Here is a 22,077-nt window from a genome sequence, read left to right on the forward strand (position 1 = left end):
CAAAAACAAATAGTTAAATCCTAGATCGAAGAAAAACAACTGAATAAAAAAAAAAGACCTCTTATCTAGTTTATAGTACAATTCTTTGTATTTCTAAACAACATTACATCCAGTTATTCTCATTCTCAGAAAAATAACAAACTTTCTGGACTGAAGATGATATTGTCAGTGTCATAAATCTATCAGAGACTGCACAGGTTTCTCTTATGTTCTGGTCAGAGCACTCTGCAGGTCTCACCTTTGACGTAGACGTAGATCGAGGTGATGTGTTCTAATCCATTCTTGGAGTATTTACAGCTGTAGCTCCCTGTGTCATTGACAATCAAGCTTGTGACTGTCAGTTTGCTGCAGTGTGAGTGAGAGGGAGATCTGGAATCACACTGCTCCACCTTCACGCCCTTTGATGGGATCGATCGACTGGGATGTGTCCAGCGCAGCGGGCCAGGACCGCTGACAGGAGACAGAGAGGGACAAAATTAGATGAACACAAAGAAAAATATTCCTTACTGTCTGATGACTGAGGCTACTTTATGGAGAACATTAAAAAAAAGATGTACTATCAAACATTTTATTTTTCCTTCTAATTTGACACATTCCATTACAGCTGATCTGTTCTCTGGAAACAAATCATTGGATCCAAAACTTTTATATCAGATCCATTTCGAGGAGTAGTGTCATAGCTGGCAACTGACTATCTTTATAAGTTAGGCAGCGGCTGCTCATCCCCTTGGAACTTTCTGATTTAATGTTAATTTCAAGTTTATTTTGAGTTGATCTTGAGTCATCCAGTTACTTGAACTTTCACATGGGAACAGGCTTCTCCTGAATGATGTGCTCAGCTAACACATTCTTTCCACACAGAATCCATTTTAAAATCATTAAAGAGATCCCAGAGGAACATCAAACATGTCCTGCATACCACTGCCTTTGCCTGCAGAATTTTGGGTCAAGCAACCTCCAGCTCTCGTCCAGTGACAGAAAAACAAGACGCTACGGTTTGGGCCAGGCTTCTTAGCATATGGCCTTATAGGGAAGCATTACATTAGATAGATACGAGTTCCTGAACATTCCTTGCGGGCCTAAAAAATGATGCAAGGCTCTCTAAATTCTAAACAAATGTGAACGCAGCACACTTAGGTCCCCACATCCCCAAAGGAAATTGCAACAGGCTGATAAATGTGGTCCACCACTTGTTCCTGTCAAGGATTGTCCCAGCATCTTTGTAGCCAGCAAGTGTCCTGAGGCCCAGGCATGTGCCGTTTACTTTCCCCCTGGCCTTTCTGTCACGTGATGAGTCCAGAGTCTCAACATTATGGCTGCAGTGACAGTTCAGACCCCGATTCCCTTCCTCCCAACTGACCTCTGTTAACTGACCAATAATGGGCATGAAAAACTAGGGTCATGAACTTCTTTAATTATTGCAAAAACTGTTTAGGAATTCCTGGGTGACAAGATACTTACATTTGTCAATCAGGAATTTACATAATCCTCAATGTGTACATGCAGTGGTGGAATAAGTATTCAGATTATTATTATTATTATATTCCTTTATTATTCAAGTTATTGTATTAATATCACAAATACAAATCAAAGTCCCTCATTGAAAATATTAGTATTAATATGTGAGGAGCATTTTAATGTTGTAGCTGGTTAAGTTGGAGCCACTTCTATTACCTTATATACTGTTGGGTAGAATAATCTGTAAAAATGCATCATATTGTTTAAACTCATAAAATATCTTTTTTTTAAATAACTTCTGACTAAAGCTGTCAAATAAATGTAGTGAAGTAAATAGTATAATGTTTTTCTGTGGAAGTGCAGTAGAAGTATAAAGTTGCATGAAATGGAAATACTCAAGCAAAGTACAAATACCTCACATTTGTACTTAAGTAGTTCCACTATTAGCTAAATGTGACATTGAACATTGATTGTAAATAAACTGAATGTAACTGATTGTATTTAAATGTCATTTTGGTTAATTTGGCATTGACATAAAGAGGTGTGTTGCATACCTGCATATGAGGTTCAACACATCGCCCTTAGGTCGAATGAAGGGATCTTCAGAGGGCAGAATCTTAGGCGAGTGCTCTCTCTCCAAATGTCCTGTTGAACACACACAAATAGAGCACTGTTAGTGAGAAAGGTAATTTACAGCATATCATCAATGTTGTTTGTCTCTCAGACTAAACAACAGAAAAACATTGTAGGAAATCCCCCCATGAATCACTTCAGTGCTGTGCATGTGGGTTCACTTTGTGCTGACATGCTCCTGCCTCTGATGCGAGTGATGGGCCGCTGTGAGAGCACCGGGGGTATTTCCGGTGCTGGGAGGGCAAGTTGTTGAATGAATAGTGGTCTGGGATGAGCAGAACGAAAGAAAGATGGTGGAATAGGGGGAGGGAGAGGACGGGACTGGGAGCATGTTAGACCTTGTAGAGTGTCTTTGCACCCATTTCCTCTAAATCAATCGCTCAACCTCCTGTAGTGGGTTCTCCCTTCCTCTTTTTTAGGGACAAGTATTTTTTTCATTTACCACTGACCTTGCACTCTAAGGGCTATTCCTGTATTACATTATCACGGGGGAAAATACGAGGTCTGTTTGATTCAAAGGTGGCCTCGAGCCAGCTGTATCTGTTGTAGAGGTGATCAACATTGGAAACACTGATTCTCCCTGCTATCCAGGAGGTTTTGACAGTCACATATGTGATATCCTTCTTTTCACTAAGCTCCCTGAACAGCTTGTCACTGTGTTCAAAAAACGAGTTTATTAAGTCGACCCCCCCTAATGGGACAGTCTTCAGGGAAAACCATTATTTGTAGCCAAAATCAAGAAAGACAATGAAGTTACACAACAGCTTACTGACATGCTGACACCCGATGGATACACATGTTTATGCACACGCACATGGAAAACCACACACATACACGAGTACACCTGCATTTACAAACGCAAACACACATATACAGAAAAACACAAACAGAAACACACGCTACTAGTATTTGTCTATTATTTAGAACAGCTGTTGTGCTAAGAATGAGCTGACAGTGCTAGTGTTGGCAGTAGCACTCAATATCGACTTCCTCCCAAAATATAAGCACATCATTGTTTTATTGTCCAAGGTTATGCAGAGGGGAAGGGATGTGGCTCATACTATTTCATGTGTAACACCACTTGCTTTCAGTTGTATATTAGATTAATAAAAAACAAGCTTCCTGACCTCAATAAACAATCCCAGAATTTACAAATCTGTTGTTGATTTCTCCTGAAAGGTCACACAACTTTCCTTGAGAATGTTCTAGTTTGTGTTTTCTTGCCTCAGATCTGCAAATAGGCAGTGAATCATGTAATTGAATGGATTGCTGGAAATGAGAACTGAATTTGACCTCTGGGGCCTGTTCAATACAAAATAAAAACCACAAGCATGTACCGTCTGCAACCCTGATTTCCTATGTCGTGATACAAAAGCAATTAATGTAAGCATGTTGGCATCTGTTGAACACATAACACCAATACCAACAACTGAAAACATCTTTCTGACCTTGAATTGCACTAAAAGGAATCTCATCTCTTAAAACTGGACAATTTTCCCCTATTCTCCTCAGTAACACACTACAGATGGATGAATCAGCAGGGCCCCCCAGCAGCCCACTGAAAGAGAAAAAAATAACCCACACCGTCAAAACTCCCACCTGCCCCACTGCCTGCCCAACGCTGACCTCAGCAAGCGTCCAGACACCCCTAACCCCCCCGTAACAGCTGTGTGCCGCATTCCTCCAGCAGAGAGCCTGAAAAATGCCAGAAATTGTGCTTACTGGGTTGGTTCAAAGAGCCCTGAAGCTGGTTCTCATTAAGAGCCATTAAGAAGAGGACAGTCTTGGAACAAACAAAGTGAGGGAGAGAGAGGGAGAGGGAGGGAGGCTGTGACTTCTAGTTCTCTGTCAACTGATGATGAGGTCTTAAGCCATCAAACTGATTATTGTCACAGGGCCAGGTTTACTAACACTAGACCAGGATCACATTTGTATGTCCTTGTCCTAACTTGGCATTGATGAGGGGAAGTGGCGCAGGACACGGTGTTTGGAAAACATTTGAGGTAGGTTCAGAGTCAGAAAATAAGACAAAAAATTCTAACAGTGTTGGATTCCAGGATCTACTCTACACTGTTCTGAAATGTTTGTGCCCCAGAAAAATTCTATTTAAATATTTAGTCTCAAACAACAGCCAGACAATGACAAAAACTATTCAATAAATGTAAGCCAGAGGTTCAGCAGTTCATCTGAAATTGTTGACCCAAGACTACCCTCTATAATTACCTTTCAATAAATGTCAAAATATATAATTAGAAAAATAGCATGAGTTTTGTATAAAATGATGTGACATGATGACAAGATATTTTAGAAAGCTCTGGCAAGATGATCTGAGTGAGTTGCTCTGGTTAGCTATTATATTTAGAGCTGTCCTTGACCAAAGAGATTCTTAGGCAATTACATTTTGTAAACTAATCTACTGTTGATTTACTCACAGATCTGTAAAATGCAGTTACTCCATAAAGAATTGTGCAAAAGCCCCATTTTAAATATTGTGTTTACTAAAGATGTGCTCATAAGTTTCCTGGAAACACGTCATTCAGCATGAACAAGCATTAAAAAAAAGCCTAATCAACTTAAGAAATCTTAGTCGACTAAGACCAAAACGGCCGATTAGCTGATTAATTCACTACGTGGGGTCAGTTTATATGGTTTAATTATTATACTTTTTGTTGTTGTTCATTTCTAATAACCCTGGCCTGCTTTCCAACCAATCATTTTGATACTCCAATCCAATAACTGCACAGAGTCACCATTTTACAACAACTTTACAGAAATGTAGGTTGAGCATAAAACAAATTGAGATTGAAGAACCTGAGAGAAAATGTGTGAAAAAAAGACATTATGAGCTGGTATAACTGTTGGTAAGATGCCACCGTCCTTGCTGTTGTAACATGCCAGCAGTAGATCATGCTAGGTGTTGCATAATAAAATCCACTATTGCTGTATGAGATGACTGTACTGTTACTGACGGGAAACCCTAAGTCACGCCTTCAAATACAGGGAATAATATGCGGAATTCCCTATTCTTTTGCAATGAGTACCCTTCATCTTCCCGTATTTCCTGTGCCCTCATGAAGCAACACGACTATCTTGGGAGTCAATCTTTTTTGTGTTCAAGGCAAAAGTAACAATATGGCATGATGATTCCCTTGTTTAACCTTGCCCATTTATTCCTTTGAATTCAAAAGACATTGATGGGGTGGAGAGTGAATTACAGCTTAACAAAAGAGTGCAGGGTCACTCTTGGTGAGTCATCTCGGCTGTAATGCCGCCACGGCGACAGGAGCTAAACAGCAGCAAAAAGTTGCCAATCTGCGACGGCCACTGAGGTTGAACTTCCTGTCCTATAGTGTAAATGGATGGCACGCGATCTGTTTAGCCTTTTGATGGTCCAATAATTATAGTTATTGGAACAAATGCATCAAACTACAAGTAAAATTGTTCTCTTAAATATTTAAGTTATTATTTCACCTGTTTAGGACCTGACTGGTGTTTTGTGCCACCGATGTTTCATGGTAAATTGCCTTTAGGTTGAGATTTTCAAAACAAAGAAATTACAACACAAAGATGAAGCCTTGACAAGACTTGAGATCACCTGTCAAAAAAAGTAGTAGCTACCACTGCTTTGGCTGAGTTACATCTTCTGTATGTACTGAAGTATTCTCTCTCTCGTCCACTTTGCCAACTACAAGGTTAAGACAACAGTTAGGGAGAGTGCCTTTTTTATTAGCCGTATATTAGCCATTGGAGATTAGGACGCAAAAATTCCCCAGACTGCTCTTAAAAAAGCAAAATAAATGAACATCTGGCCATGATGGGTGGCCATTCTAGGTTATATAAAGTTGAGTAGAGCCAACAAACAGGAATCGCCTGCATGAGAGTGCAAAATGGTAAAACCAGAGGATTCCTGCTCCATAACATATGATTAAGACTAGTTGGCAGACAGAAGCTCCCTGAAATTGAAATCTCATGCAAGATTCAAAGAAAATATATTGCCGGCTCAGGATGGATATGCCTACTATAGACCAGATGCTGCAATCATCATATAAGAACAGCTTCACAAAGCAATTTGTTCATCTAAATCCCTGTTTAAGGGAATGGCTTTTTTCTGCTATGCTGGTAAAACTCCCAATCCAGGTGAGTGTGTTTGCGTGTATGGATGTGTTTTTCTTGTGCTGCCTGTGCAGACCCAGACGTACCGCCAGCGAGCAATGAACCCCCACTGAACTTGGTTGACCTCTCATCTCTCCCATTTTCCACTCCATCTCAAGTGTCAGAGCAGGAAAGAAAAAATACACCAAAAACTAATTTGATACAACAGCAACTCACTCGGCTAGAAAGACTTCAAAAAAACAAACAAACACTTTCCTCATCATAGAAAACAGATGTTTGACTAATACAACGTAATGTAGACTAACAGAGAAGAAGTCTGACCATGATGAGTGAAGAAAATTTAGGACAATAAAATAACAAGGCAGCTTCCAGGGTCAAATTCAAACATCCCTTCAATCACTATTTCATCCAATCATCACTATGCCTCACTTGTTTTTCCAGGATTTGGCCTGCGCCCTAAAACACCGCTCACTAAAACCATGTAAAAGTACACATAGAACTCTTTCCTTGGACAAATTCTCCAGTACAACACAAGATATAATTGTATTTAACTACCTGGATATAGCATAACATCTATGAACTTCATAGACACAGTTCACTGAAATCCATAATACATTCATCACACCCCAAGTGATGTGCAGAAAGGCTTAAAAGTCAGCGACCATTACACAGACTGAGATAAATCTGAAATGCAAGCGCCGTGCTGCAGAGAGCTGCAGAAAGGTTCCCTCTCTCAGTCTGAGGCGTTATGCTTCATTTAAATTGGTGTCAAAAGGTCACCAAGCAACACACTTGACTTGTGCTCACTTTTCAATATGAAATAGCTACAAGTGAATTATTAACAATATACCAAAAGACAATCTTTAAGACACATTTAACCTTTTCTGCTTGAGTGAAAATGTAAAAATAGAAGACTGTTAAAATGTATCTCAGTAGAATGATGAATAACTGTATGAGACTAACAGGGTGCAGCATGAATCCATCACACATATTTGTGCTTAAGCATGAATTCATTGCTTCTGTAGAGCTTTGTGCTTTACTTACACAAACATCGGTTAGACACCTAAGCATGTATGGAGAGAAGTTGATGCAACATCAATAACTAATGGCTCTACCAGTCAGCAGCTCCCCTGGAGGAACAATGCCCCCTGTCCTCCCTGCCATTGTCATGTGAATGCAGTTTGACATTGCTCAATATGAGCACAAGGAGCTCCGGGAAGAAATCTTTGCCCAGGTAGCGTGTCACATTTCCTTGACCTTTACTCGCCAGAACAATTCCAGGCTGCCTCTTGCCCCTACGTCCGCTTCCTCCTTGTGTCTTTCCCACGCTTTGTATCTGGACAGTGAAGGAAATCTACTTAAAAACATCATAGACAAAGCTTCATAGGCTAAAAGCATGTTCGTGTGTGTGTGTGTGTGTGTGTGTGTGTGTGTGTGTGTGTGTGTGTGTGTGTGTGGGTGTGGATTGGGGGGGGGGGACGGTATTTCCTTTGTTTGGATAGGCTGTTTATTTGGGAATGGTGAGGAAGGCTCTGTGTGTATCTCAGTGGTACAATGTGGAAGAACATCCACCTTTCAATCCATCTATTTTGTTTTTGTGCAGTGACACTAAGACAATGAAGCTGATTGTACTGTCTGAAGAAACAGGCTCTCTCTTCCCAAAATATTTAATCCTGTTCACTCACAGATAACAATTGCAGGATAAACGTGATTTATAATTGATAACACAGGGCTGATTTGCAATATCAGAATGTCTGAGAAAAAATCTGAATCAAACCAAACCAAATTTCATCAATAAAATCAGTCTGATATTAACATATAGTCTACCAATCTGTAACAATTACCTGTCAGACCTGTCAACACATTTTATTAACATGAATAATCACCCAATTACAACGGGACAAGACTACCTCTAATGGCTAAAGTGAGAACTGCAGGTCCAATGACAGCCTTGACACATCATTATCCGAAAACAATCAAATTGTATATTGTACTGAAATATTAAATACTCAAAAATCCATAAACAATCACACATGTTCCACAAATGTAAGGATAAAAATAAAAAACGGCCAAATAATTCACCTCTTGGTAGCAGCTCAAAGGTAGTAAGAATAAGATTATCATAAATATAAATAAAAAGACACTCTATATACTTCTTCTGATAAGTGACAGCTCAGTGTGTGAAATATCTGTTAAAAAACATGCTTTCGGCCATTCATTGAAACAGTGAATCAAACTGTGCGATGTTAAAACTCTGTTCTTTCATGCATAAAACTCTACTACGCGTAAATAACTGATCTGAATTTAAGCATGAATGGCTTCTTACCATTTGTGAGTGATGAACAACACAAGATGACAAAGAACAATCTGAAACAGTCGGATGAGACCATCCTGGCAGCTCTTCACCGAAATCCACACCGTGGTGTTAGAAATAAGAGTAATAAGAGTCCTTGGCAGAGGCTTATGATTCCGAGCGACTGGACGAAGTCTCTTCTTAAAGCGAGTAAATCAAAGAGTCTTCTTTTTCTTTTTAAAAAACGTGTTGTTAAATCCACAAAACCCTCAGGTGTGCATGCAACAAGCGGCAGTGGTTCTCCCGGATCCCATGGCGCGTTTCGCAGGGGAGCTCTCCTGCGCAGCTGGGGGAGTCCAACTCCCGACCCGGCGAAGAGGAGACGGATGTACCGCTGTATCCTCGAGGCAGGTGCTCTCGTGCAAAAAAAAAAAAAAAAAAAAAAAAAAAAGTTAGATGAATTTAATTCAATGTTTGGCGTTAAAAATAAAAGTTGAGTGAGTGGTATATCGGCGTCTAACTGTTCTGGTGCAGCCTTCAAAGGACAGATTAATGCTGCGCACTGCTATTGACGCGCGCCTTGGACAGCCTCTCCTCCCTTTCGCCTCTGTGCTGCACTTACAGTCCATGCGTGAGGCACGTTTTATGGAGACACGGAGGAAGGGCGCAACGTCACTCTTTTGGGGGGGACAAACTCCTTCCTTCAGGGCTACTGAGGAGGGGATAACCTCATTAGAAATAATGATTATCTATGTTAATCTTGTGTTAGAACAACTTGATGTAACTCCTACAAATGGTACAATGGTGTTATCGTAATACCATCATACAAGAATATATGCAAAAGATCAATCACAGGAATAATATTTAATTTGAGTTGAAAACTCTACTGAAAAGGAACTGAAATGACCCAAAAAAGGGTTTAGCACAGCACTGTTTCAATCGAGATTATTATCAAAATCCTCCTATTGATCTGTGGTCAGAATATGTTTCTAAATGACTCTTTGAAGTTAAATTAGTAGAAGTAGATAATTAAACCTTTTTTCATTTGACCTTTGTGTGTAAAGCTGCTTTTGATAAAAAAGCGAGGTTAAAGGTAACCAGTAATCTAGTTTTAAGGGGAAATAGAGTTAAAAATTATCAATCATTGTGATATCAGATTAAATCTATTTGTTCAAGCGGTAGAACAAATATTTTCTGGATTTATTTTTAACTTTAGAAACAGGATACAGTGCTTTTTATATCAAAGTAAATAATCCTCTTTTGTCCAGCAGTACCCTGCCGTGTGTGGATGTGCTGCAGACTGTTTTCTTTTATCACCACAACAATTACTCTGCTGCTGTAGGTCACAGTAGCAGGCATTGTAAATAAGAACATCCTGCCCTCACCTTTCCGCCCGCATCAGAACTGAACAGCCACCATTTTGGGGACTGGATCTTGAGTGCAGGGATTACTGCACAGTACAAGTGGTGAAATGTGATGAGCAGCACTCTTCGATTCCTGTAGCAGGAAAACAGTGAAAAGCCACATGAGAACATGGGTAATCATTTATAACATCTTGGTCGTGGGAGTCCTTTTTGCATACTGGGACTCGGAGACTAAGTCATAGGTCAAGAATTCAAACATTTTTGCATGAAATAACTCAAGGATACGAAAAAGTATGTCCCTATTTGGTAGAAAATGGTTTAATCCAAAAAAGGGAACAATATAGGATTGTTATGTGTTGCGTTACTTTGTTCTACTTCTACTTTGTTCACTGTTTGACCGTGGACACTCACTACATCAATCTGGTGGTAAAGAAACATTAAAATCACCCTCCTCACTTTGTAGACTTGGGAATTAGTTTTACATGGCATAAAATTCACAAAACTGATAAATAGTCTCAAGAAAATGTCTACAATACATGGGCTCTTGAGACTGAATGGTGATATATTAGCAAAGATGATATGCTAAAGGCTTACACTTTGAAGAAAAAGATAGTAACTCACTAAATGCAAAAATAAGAGGTCAGGTTTGCAAGAACATGCACAACAATCCTCTTAGTGTGTGTTCACATTTAAGTCTTCAGTGAAGGAGACATTCCATCTTGGCCAAGAAGGCAGCAGATATGTCTCCTGATGAACAATTGCTGGAAGTTGCTAGCTGATAGGGGTGGTTTCAAGTGTTTTATTTTAGAATCTGGTGTTCAAAGCACACTATGGGGGACTAACTGGTTCCTCAACCACACAGCATGCACTCTTCCTTATGCCCAAACAGCAAAGTCTTCTTCAGTGAATGAACCAGTAGAAATAAAGTTTTGTTTCTGTAGAGGGATGGAGGGGGTCTGACTGCCTGCCCTAATGATCAAATGACTAGAGTGGAAACAATGTCATGGTCTCTAGACCCTACTCATACTGCAGGCTTGGAAGCAAGGCATATCATTTTACGGAGTAAATGTTGGTGGTAGAAATAAGATTGATATGCCACAATATTAACGAAACAATTTCTTTAAAGAAAGCAATTTTATAAATTGTTGATTTTTAAGCCAGGGTCCTAGACAGAGGTCTGCAATAGTTGGAAAACATAACAAAAATCCAGAAACCAATCATGCATACAATTTATCATGCAAAAAAATGGCCCTTGGGTAAATATCTGAGCTCTCTTGAAAAAGATAATAAAATTATTTGATATCAAATATTTTTATCAATATTTTAAGTTCAATACCCCCTTTGTTGGATAATAAATAACATGAAATCCACAATTTGGAAAAAGGTAATATGGAATAAAAATACATCAATTCAAGGTGGAATCCAATAAAACAGTTTTTGGTAAATGTACCATTTTAGTAGAATTAGCTGTCATCTTGTTTTAGAACATATTGTATTAGAACAGAGCTCTCTCCTTACAGAGTAAATGTGCATTCCCGCTGTGATTACTCCACCGTATTAAAAGTGGAAAGATCTCAGTCATGATGGCCAAACTATCTGGTTACTTTTGCTAAATGGGCCTGTTCTGGCTGAATACAAATAGGTTATTTGTTTCCAAAAGTAGTGGAGCGAATGTGGTACATGTTGCAAATCTAGACCTGCAAGACAGTGAAATGTATTTAAGTCTCCTATTATTCCTATTCCAGAGATGCTGTACAAGAAATTAACAATAAGGCCTTTAGTTTTTGTTTGATTGGCACTGCATTAATATGCAAGGCTAGCTCCACTCTTTAGAGAAGACACTTTCATATCTTGAACAGAGTAAAATATCTCATTGTTGATATATATCTTTTTTCCCCCAACTTGTTCTAACTTTAAAAAATGCAAAGGTATAACTAATAAAGCTTACGTTGGCAATGTTGCGTTGACAGTTTACGGCTTTGCAACCTTTCCAGCAGGCACTGACACTAATCTAGTGCACCCATAATTAAGGTTATTTGCTGCAGCTGTGTTGACAAATCCTATCTGGCCTATGTGATATTTTATATTATATATATATTCTGTCTGTCAAATGTAGGTGACTATCAGTATGCCATAAGCTGTAGATGTAGGGGAAAAGGCATTGCTGAGAACATGAACCCCTTTGAAAGGTCTCTTTAATGTTTCATACATGGGGCCCTTGGAGACACACTCCCCATCCTCACCAGCCTAGGGCCTTTAATTGCGGAATAATCATAAATAACAGGAGACACTGAGGATTTTGTTTGGTCAAGAAAATTCCCCCTTGACAAACTTCGCGGCATTTGTGTCAGCGTCCAATCAAACAAACGGCGCTAACATTATTCATTTACATGAAAACCTAAAACATGGAGCGGTTTGTTTCGACCGTTAAATGTGAGTAACCAGTTAACTAACCGTTAGTAACCGTTGTCTAGGTAACCTGAGCATAGAGGTCAGAGTTCAACCGTTACTGCCGTTAGCTAGCGTTAGGCTAACTAGCTAGCTGGTTTATGTATGGCTATGCTAGTATCACCTCTGCATTGACTTATTATGCCCCAAACTGTGATGTATAAAATGTATAATAGTGGATCATACAGCCACTATAGTACATTAATATGGCAAACTAACAAGCCTTTTTAATATTAAAAATTATGATTTATTGACCAAATTGTGGCTCAATCAAATCACCTAGTTGTTATAATAGTCTATGGGAGAAAACAAATCAGTATTCAATGGGAAATTGAATATCATCTTCTTGAGATCAATGTTATGTATTTAGTTAAAATACCACACATTTAGTTAATGTTACTGGTTGAGGTTTCTGAACTTTTAAAGAATACATTTTTCTTTGTTTCAGACCTTTGAATACTGGATTGTGAACTTGTGATGCATTTGTCCTTTTGGACTGAATAACTAGAATAAACAATCAAACAATAAATGGTCCGCAGTCACAGATTACCGTCATTTTTCATTTTGTCAACAGAAGGCTACAACAAAATGTTTAAATTATTTAAAGACACACATTAGAAGGGAGAATAGCCATTGCAGCACTAATTATTTTGGGGTGAACATTTGACCTTTATCAAGAAAATAGTTTGTGTCTTGTCAACATTTCTTGATTTTGCTTTTGTACCTACACAGCTCTCACAGAGAATCTGCTGCACAAACAGCCGACAGGTTATGATGAGGTGATAGAGAAACTCTTCTCTGAGGTCTCCGGCCTGGAGGATTCACCCAAAATACCAGATCCACAGGTAGACACAGTTTGTGAAAGAGTTACAATTAGTTATAGTTATAGTAAAAAAATAAAATAAATTAAAGCAACAATCAATAAACAACTAATATTAAAACATTTGCAAACTGTTGCAATGCAGGACCTTCCATTTGTAATAATTACAAGCCTTTTTATTTTTGGTAGTGCTTTTCTTTTTTTTAGTCTGATTTTCCTTGAATTAAATTACCTCTGTAACTAAGTTGTAAAGTTTTTTTTTTTTCTTAACTACCATTATGTCACCTTTATACAGCTATAACTTGGCAGAATTTGTGAGTTGCGTACATATTTAATTTCCCTTCTCATATTACAGCTTGAGGAGTGTGCCATCCAGCTGTGGAACTGGGCAGTAACTAAGAATGTGGGCAACACTTTAAGTACAAATCAGAAAGCAAAAGGTACACTTCTAGTTGCAGTATTTATACACATGATCATTTTACTGATGATCATGACACTTGAAATAACAAGACGTATCATCTGAAATGTTGGCATAACATGAGGATCACAAGCAGGGTTGGGCTGGGTCGTGTCTCATCACAGTCAAATGTTATCACCATCCTCACAGTGCGTCATGTTGCATGCAGTCTGCTGTGCTGCTGTGAGCCTGAGAATCCAACAGAGGGCGTCATCCGTAAGCAGATCCTGGTATGCAATCCTGTATGCACCCTCTGTGAGTGCTCAACATTTCAGGGAGAAAAAGTCTGTTTGTCAGTGTGTAATCTTTACAGATGGCCAGCAAAACAGGGAGAACCTGGCTGGACTGCAAGAATCCCCAGATGGCAGATAACTTCTTTAGATTTGCTGTCAAGGTGAAGAAAAAAGTTAACACTCAAATTGAGAGAGGGAGTAGTTTAAAGTGTACAATAATCTGGTGTCTTCACAAATTATACAATTATACAACATTCAATATCCCTAGAGCCTGGAAACCCTCTATGGCCAACTAACGTCCAGAGGTGACGGAGCAGCTGACATCGCTTCATCCAAGGGGGATGTAGAGAAGGATCTGCTTCGAATTCTCTCATGCCAGGCAGAATCGGTGAGCTGTGGCGCATGTGATGTTCAACACCTTCGACGTGAATATTTGTTCTTGTGATATTTGGCAGCTGAGGAAGTGCTATTCTGACAGACTTGCAGTGTGAAGTGTGAGACAGCTAAAATGTGAACTAAGAAACAATGAGAGGAGGGGGGATCTCATTCTGTGCTAATAAGGAATGTTATATTGTTTCCTGACATTTAACAGTAAGTTCAAGTCTTGTCTTTGCAGGCCATAAGTCAAGGGAATAACCATGAGGCTGTGGTCTGTATGCAGCGCTGCAAAGACATGCTGCTGCGGCTACCAAAAGATGTAAAATAACCCTCTGTTATCGCTATAACAACACATTTACATTTACATATTGCTCTTGAAAATAAGGATGTAAACACTAAATATTTACTCATTGCAGACTTCGTACCTCTCCCTTATGTGCTACAACTTTGGAATAGACACTTACAATCTGAGAAAGTTTGAGGACAGTGCATTTTGGCTGAGGTAAATATAATGTTTAATTTCTAAAGAAATGGGAGAAATTATCCAGTGGGAAAGTCATTTGTTGTTCTTCTCTCTCAGCCAGAGCTATGAAATTGGGAAAATGAATGTGAAATACGCCCCTGGATCTGAAGTCCAGGTAATACAGTGCAATACAAAGTTCAGTACATGCAAATAGTACATATTAAAGTTTTTCTTTTTGTTTTAAATTCTGTCTTTAATTTCCCACACACTAGGCCAAGGTTTTGAGGTTCCTTGCCACTGTTTATTTAGAGTGGGACTGTCAGCAGTTTCAGGAGAAGGCTCTTAATGCTGTCAGCTTAGCCAACAAGGTGGGATATGATAACTAATTTACTAATTATATTTCACATATGCATATTGCATGCAATTACAAAAGAAAGTTTCTCTGTACACAATCGTACATTGCAATTTGACAGGAATGTGTGAGCGCCTCTGGGCTGTTCTTAAAGATCCGAATACTCCTGAGATGTGGAGCCTCAGACGATCATATCAGAGCAGGTTAGTTATTACCCAAACATCATTGACTTATTAATACAGAACTTTATTAACCAAGCATCAGCAGTGGGGCGTCAGTAGCTGAGAGGTTAGAGAAGAAGATTCAAGAAGGAAATGTTGCTAGATTCTCTGAGGCTACTGGAAGAGAACGTGGATTTATAAAATCTCAATATGGCTACTGATGAGTCTAAATACTTCAGAAATAGTCTAAGTCTACAATGATGAAACTACTCCCTAGTCAGGTCAGGAGTTCCAGTAGAGCTGCTCAGTCTCAAACAGTAGAATATTGTACTTGTGCTTGGACCCTCCTATGTGTTCCTGTATGTATCTGGGTAAAAGCACGTTTAAAAGCAGGTCATGAAAATATGTTTTCAGGACTTAATGAGATGCTGGAATCGAAGGTTTATCTTGAACTGTGCCTGAGCACAGTGAAACTACTCATGACTGAAGACAGGTACAAACTTTAGTATATTTACAATTCTTTTCACTTGTCTCTTTGTTGAAACACACACATAGTCTAGTATAAACATGTGCACATATTCAGATTTGCTTTTAAAGAACGCCCAGCAACACAAGTCTGAATGTTTGTTTTGATTTTTCTAGAGAAACGCTGGCATTTGAGTATTTGAAACGTGTGTGTCAGCACTTTGAGGCATCCCCTGACCTGGGATCTGCTCTTATCTTGCACATTGAGCTACTGCTGCAGAGAGGCAAGGAGCTGTTGGGCAAACAGAAGATAGAAGATATCATCACCGGTACTGTCGCTCTGCATTCCAGTTCTAGTATAACTCTGTTTTTAAGTTAAAAAAAAGATGGTTAACATGGTTCATTTTATATTAATGCAGGGAATACACTGTAGATGTGCCTCTGTATTAGTATTATTATTAGTGTAACAATTTTTTTTACACCCACACAGGCCACTATACAGGAAAACAGCTGTCTCCACAGGCCCTCACAAGTCTACATGTCATGCTGTGGGATAAAGCGTCCAAACACTTTGAGGTATGCTAAACATAGCCATGTTGTCCCTTAATTCACAAGATATTTTTATAGCGTGCATACCCATGTATAGTTATCAGCATGGTGGCTCGGTGATCAGCACTGTTGTGTCATAGCAACACACCCACACACTGCCCACTGTTCTTAAGTAGTTAGGACAGGTTTAATTTCCACACAGGAATAAACAAAGGATAACAATGCACTTTATCTATGTTTCTTTCCAGGACAGAAACTACTCTGAGGCTCTTCAGTGGTATAACTATTCCCTGAGTTTCTTCAAGGCAGGTCAAATGGAGCCCAACTCAGCCAAACTGCAGAGGAACAGAGCTTCCTGTTTCCTGCACCTGAAGCAACTGGAAAAGGTAAGAGAACTTGAGCCCCAGTAGCAAGTCAGGGAAGTAAACGTGTTGTACAGTAGATGTAGGTGTGTGTCAGAACTCACCAGGTAGTTTGTCACCAACCAGTGTGGAAATTGCTCCTGCCTGATTTTTACAGTTTATGTATGTGATGTATATTTGTGTGTATTTGAAAACTTGTGCTTTTCAGGCCAAAGAAGCGATAAAAGAAGCAGAGAGATGTGATCCTGACAGCATTTTCACCCAGTTCAGTGTTTACAAGATTGCAGTGCAGGAGAACAATGTGGAGAAAGGTATCTACAAAACATTAGTAATGTGATACATGTGGAGGGAAAGCTGTTATGGTTTGTAGTGTTGCAATTTCATTACAGCCACGTTTTCAGCATATTCTCTGTGTTGATGAGGCTGTTGATTTGTACCAGCTGCAGAGGCAGTGAATGCGATGGGACTTCTGTCCAGGAGTCCTGTTGCCAGTGAGGACGGACTGCTGGTATCAGAGAACGCTGCTTCCAACCTCCTCAGTCTGGCTGCTCAGATTGCTTTGGAGGTACGACTCATCAAAGGACTCATTACTCGTCTCTGTAAACCAGTTGTGAACATTGTGGTTTTTAAAGGGAAATAATTAGTTTGGTTTAGTCCTCAAAAGAGGTGCTTGCAGCTTGGAGTTTGTGGGTGGGAAGCCAATGAGGGATCATGTCCTTGTCAATGCACTGATCTGGGGAGAAAAGCATGATATCAGATGTTTGGGCAGGTTTCATCATTGGGTAAAAACAATCGGCTGTCAGAGATAGAGCATTGCTTGTCTATCACCTCCTCAGGCCTGTTTCACTTAATTTATAAAAAAAAACTGATCAGTGGTTCCCTTCACTAAGCTACAAGCAGCAAACACACAGAAAGCAACCAGCCAATTTTTTCAATTAGTGAGGGTAAAGTCTAAATAAAATGAATCCTATTTTTAGTATACTGCATGATTGTGATGAATATGACTGGTGGGTGGTGGTATTAATGAGGAGGATGTTTGTTCCCCTGTGACAGAACGAACAGCAGGAAACTGCCATGAAGGCGCTGGAGAGCTTGTGTGAAAACTCCAAAGACGAAGCTAAGGTTCTGACTGCTCTCAGGTCTGTGGGGACTGCAGTATACAAATGAATGAGTTAAATACCAGAATCAATGATTTGTCTGCAGTAAAACGATCATCTCTTCTGATAAAATAGCTCCCATATGAAAGCTAGAAAGTACTAGGAGGACAGAACCTCACACACATAAGTCCCAGTACTAAAGAAAGCATTATAGACATGTACATAAATGGACATTTCATGTATTTCATCCAGGAGGCTTTTTCAGTTATAGGTTAGTTACCTTCTCTTTTGTGTTTTGCATTCTGCAGTTTGCTCACAGTTTGCTTTAAAAACATAAATATATCTATATTTTGCTTATTTTCAAGCATTCAGCGTTCATGTGTTCCGACTGTGTGAACAAAACATGATGGTGGAGTTTCACACATAAAGCGACAACATTTAGTAGAGATGGCTTATGTGCTGCTGAGAGAGTGTAGCGAGTCTGTTAGTTTTCCATACACCTCTATGATCCACTGACCTATATTCCTCTGCTTCTCCACTGAAAGTGTGTCTCTGTATAATACAGTTAGTAGGTGAAAGAAAGGAGGTCAACACCAGTTTCTCCATTCATCTTTTTATAGGTGTTTGGTGCGACTGGTGCTCTCCATGATAGAAAAATCAAACGATGAGATGAGGTGAGGGGAAGTGAAAGTACCTTTAAAGTGTGATTATATAGTATTATTGATGCTGCTTTCAATACATCAAAACAGGTTTACAGTCACTACCTAACATTTCTCCATGTAGGAATGTGAATCTGGATGTCCTGCTGCCATATCTAAAAATGGGTGAGTACAAATGCAGCAGTGGTTGAATTGCATTTTTGATGAAGAAATGTCTAAACTACAGAATCTGCCGTAATGTTTTGTTTGCAGCTCTGCAGAAAGTTTCACACCAGTCCCGCATGACTGTTGAGCAACGCACAGAGGAAGCTAACTGGTTCAGGAAGATTGGTACTAAGACGCTTTTCTCTACTTGTCACTTCAATCTGACAAGGTACGCGTTATCGCTTAAAAAATCTTGCAGCACCTTCATTTTGTCTGTGTTTGTGTTTGTGTGTGTGTGTGTGTGTGTGTATGTGTGTGTGTGTGTGTGTGTGTGTGTGTGTGTGTGTGTGTGTGTGTGTGTGTGTGTGTGTGTGTGTGTGTGTGTCCTTGTTACAGCGTGGAACTCGGCTCTGCAGTGCGAGAGCAGCCCTGACAGGATGAGGGATTTCTTTGTGCTCTCCTACCAGGCGAGTGCCCCTTATTAGCTCTGTCGGGTGTATTAATCAATATCTACAGTACGAGGGTGTAGATCAATAACACCTGAACAGGGATTTAACGTTGCTTTAGAAAGATAAACACATCAGTTTAAGATAAAGAATCACAGTGGAACACAATGACCCCTCTGTCCTCTGACTTCCTGACTGTACATTTAGCAGAATACCTGTAATTGCATTTTTGATTTGTAATCATTATTATAAATCAATTTGCAATGAGATTGTAAAATTTGTACCCATGCATTCATGTCTGAGAAACACCCTGCTGTCTACAGTTATAAGTTATATATGTTTTTCCGAATTCTTTCGTACAACCATTTTCCCAGTTTGTAATGTGCTCACATCACGAACCACTGTCTTCCTTTTGTTCTGAACTAGCCTATATACCTGTGGGTTAGTGCAATCAAAATGTAAACATGACCTCTGCGTGACCCCTCAGCTCTCCCAGCTGTGCCCTCCTGACCGCACGCTGCTCATGGGCCAGAAGACGTGTCTGCTAATGGCCGCCGCTGCCTCTTTGGAGCTCTGCAGGAAGTCTCTTCACTCTGCCCAGGTGTGCCGCCCACTCCCTCTGCCCATCTCCCACATTTAGCACGCTCTCCATCCACATTTATGTAAATTAACCAAGACCAGTGGTGAAGAGAGAGGTGACTAACCGCATTATTGGTGCCTGCGTAGGCGTTTCCTTTTAATCCCTCTGCCTTTTGAAGAGGGAGTGAACACTAGATGGCGATGACGAAGCCAGAATGCTCATTATGTGCTTCTGTTTTTTGGTTCGCAGACGGAGCAGCTCACTCAGGCTCTGGAGTACATTCAGATCTGTTGGGAGGTCTGGAAAACCCTGAAAGCATCAGGTACCTACCTGAATAACAGCCATATTGATAATATTTTATTTGCGTGTCTAGAAAATGTAGCTAAAGAAAATGTATTCTCACCACGTACTTGTAGGAAGCTCCCCAATGGACCCGACAGACACACTGCTGCTGCTATATGAATTTGAAGCTCGAGCTAAGCTGAATGACCCCAAGGTCGAGACCGTGCTGGAGTCCGTCTTGGAGCTGGAAAACGTTGAAACCAAGGTGCTCGAGACCATTGCAGGTAAAAGACAAAGACAAACCGTCGCTGTATCGCTCATCTGATCTCTGCTGACACATGTAAAGAAACAGACACCTTCTAGTATTTGCAGTATTTTGTCATCTTTTTTTTTCTATGTGTAGCTTTGGCCATGGAGCCTCCAGCCCACTTCCCTCTGCTTTGTAAGAAGGCCTTGAGGGTCGCTCTCTCTCTGCACAAGAAACAACCACAGGGCGATCTGGCTCGCTGCAGGCAATACCCATCACTACTCTACATAAAAATACCCTTGACATTTCAGATCCGTTCCCACAAAGTGCTTATTGGGATGAAAGGGTCTCTAATGGTGCGCCTGTTTTTGTGTGTCCCTCTTAGTAAGTGTGTTCACAGCTTGATCAAGCTGTCCCTCCCGAGCGGAGTGTCAGAGGTGGAGGCCCATGTGCTCGAGGAGGTGTGGGACTACTATGAGGAGGCGCTGTCCATCATTGCAACCGCAGTGAGTCAGCGCCAATCACACATGGCCAATCCCTTGGCACCCACCTCCTGTTCGCTCCAACAGAACTGCTCCCCTGCTATATAATTAACCCCCTCTCCTCCACTCCATGCCTGCCTGCTGTTATAGAAGCCTCTTTTTTTTTTTTTTTTTTTTTTTTTTTTTTTTTTTTTTTTTTTTTTATCAATGGGCTTTCAGCCGCACTTCAATTAGCAGATGCTTCCATTCACCAGCCCCCTTCCTGCCAATTTGAATGTTAATGCGTTGTACAAGTCGTCATACTGCCGGTGAGCTGCAGCTCTAAAAGAGGCATCAAATTATTGAGACATTACACTGCTTTAGAGGCAGCGCATATTTCCCCTTTCATTTGGAGTTATTAGTCAAAAGCTGTGGAACTCTTTGGATCAAAGTGAAAGCCCAAGATTAAAGTGGTGTTAAAAAAAAAAAAAAAACGAATGAAACTTTAGAAATGATAGACCTTCCAGTTTGTTTACGGCCTGTTTAAGACTTCAAAGCATTAGTAAAGGTTATCATACAGTAGAACAGGATTGGATGAAAGTTACTCACAGGTTTAACCAAATAAAAATAAAAAAACAGGTTTCCTTCCATACACTTTGAGTAAATGAGTCACCCAAGTGGCCTCCGTTTAACGGCCTTTATGAACGTCTTCCTGCTCTTCTCCGTAGCCGGACGACTTCCCAGAGATGGAGACCCTGTGGCTGCTGACTCGGGCGTGGAACACCGGGATTTTGCTGTACAGCCTGGCTCAGTACCCCGAGGCCGAGAAGTGGTGTGGCCTCGCCATGAGCTTCATCCGCCACCTCGGATCACTGCAGGAGAGCTACGAAACACAGGTAGAGGCACCAGAAACACACGTCGAAAGCTAAATCAAGTACATAACCATCATTGTCGGCCCTTCAGAGTTTAGACCTGTGTAAGCCATACCGTTTATTTCTTGTGCACCCACAGATGTCTGGTCTCTACAGTGAAATCTTGGACAGGTTGGACAAAGCCAAGAGGAACCTCTTCATGGAAGAATAACTGAACTGGCAAGGTGTGAACTGTCTGTTCTGATTTCATTTGATTCAGTTCCAACAGTTTGTTGCAGTTAAATGTTATTGATGTTGTGGTAAAATATTCATCAGATGTTAGTTTGATAAAATGATGCTTTGAATCTGTTTATTTGTGGGGTTTCCTCTGAGGCCCCCAATGCTTCCCGTCTTCATCTACTGTCTCCTGTCAATAAAGGCTAAAATGCCAAAGATTAATCTTCAATAAAAAAAAATCTGTAGAATTTGCTTATTTTCAAAGCCACTGAGTTGTTTTAAGCGCAATGACAAGCAGATCAAAATCATAACTGAGTCACATATTTTATTTTCAAACAAATAAACTCTTGTCAAGTCCCAAAATAAAACCCAAAACAAAAGTTGCAGGACTGTGTTCCCTCATGACTAGGACAAGGAAGACCATGAGGCCAAGTGTCCCGATAGGCTGTACCACCTGCAGTGACAGGAAGGAAACTACTGTACAATCAAAGGGTTCATGTTTGCAAGCACTTACTGCACAGATG

At 40.1% G+C, this 22,077-nt stretch overlaps 2 protein-coding genes across 2 annotated transcripts in view; one reads left to right on the forward strand and one right to left on the reverse strand.

Moving 5' to 3' along the window:
* Positions 1 to 8,906, reverse strand: part of kdrl (kinase insert domain receptor like) — a 44,619-nt gene extending 35,713 nt beyond the window's left edge. The window contains exons 1-3 of the mRNA XM_054597599.1: positions 8,531 to 8,906; positions 2,013 to 2,103; positions 239 to 450 (exon numbers count right to left, since the gene is read on the reverse strand). Coding sequence (XP_054453574.1) covers positions 239 to 450; positions 2,013 to 2,103; positions 8,531 to 8,594 — 367 coding nt within the window. The 5' untranslated portion in view covers positions 8,595 to 8,906. The remainder of the gene's footprint in view (positions 1 to 238; positions 451 to 2,012; positions 2,104 to 8,530) is intronic.
* Positions 8,907 to 12,221: 3,315 nt separating this feature from the next.
* tex11 (testis expressed 11) lies at positions 12,222 to 21,548 on the forward strand. Its single transcript, XM_054597981.1, has 29 exons — positions 12,222 to 12,294; positions 13,042 to 13,154; positions 13,485 to 13,569; positions 13,737 to 13,816; positions 13,900 to 13,980; positions 14,088 to 14,207; positions 14,436 to 14,516; positions 14,614 to 14,699; positions 14,778 to 14,835; positions 14,933 to 15,028; positions 15,134 to 15,215; positions 15,588 to 15,666; positions 15,816 to 15,967; positions 16,129 to 16,214; positions 16,436 to 16,573; positions 16,758 to 16,860; positions 16,990 to 17,114; positions 17,603 to 17,688; positions 18,267 to 18,320; positions 18,430 to 18,470; positions 18,558 to 18,635; positions 18,846 to 18,916; positions 19,383 to 19,496; positions 19,725 to 19,797; positions 19,892 to 20,041; positions 20,161 to 20,269; positions 20,390 to 20,510; positions 21,194 to 21,361; positions 21,477 to 21,548. Exons 1-29 carry the CDS (start codon positions 12,267 to 12,269, stop codon positions 21,546 to 21,548), a joined length of 2,730 nt encoding a protein of 909 aa, XP_054453956.1. The 5' UTR covers positions 12,222 to 12,266.
* The last annotated feature ends 529 nt before the right edge of the window (positions 21,549 to 22,077 follow it).

Source organism: Anoplopoma fimbria, chromosome 4, assembly GCF_027596085.1.
Source record: "Anoplopoma fimbria isolate UVic2021 breed Golden Eagle Sablefish chromosome 4, Afim_UVic_2022, whole genome shotgun sequence".
In the NCBI taxonomy this organism is placed as follows: Eukaryota; Metazoa; Chordata; class Actinopteri; order Perciformes; family Anoplopomatidae; genus Anoplopoma; species Anoplopoma fimbria.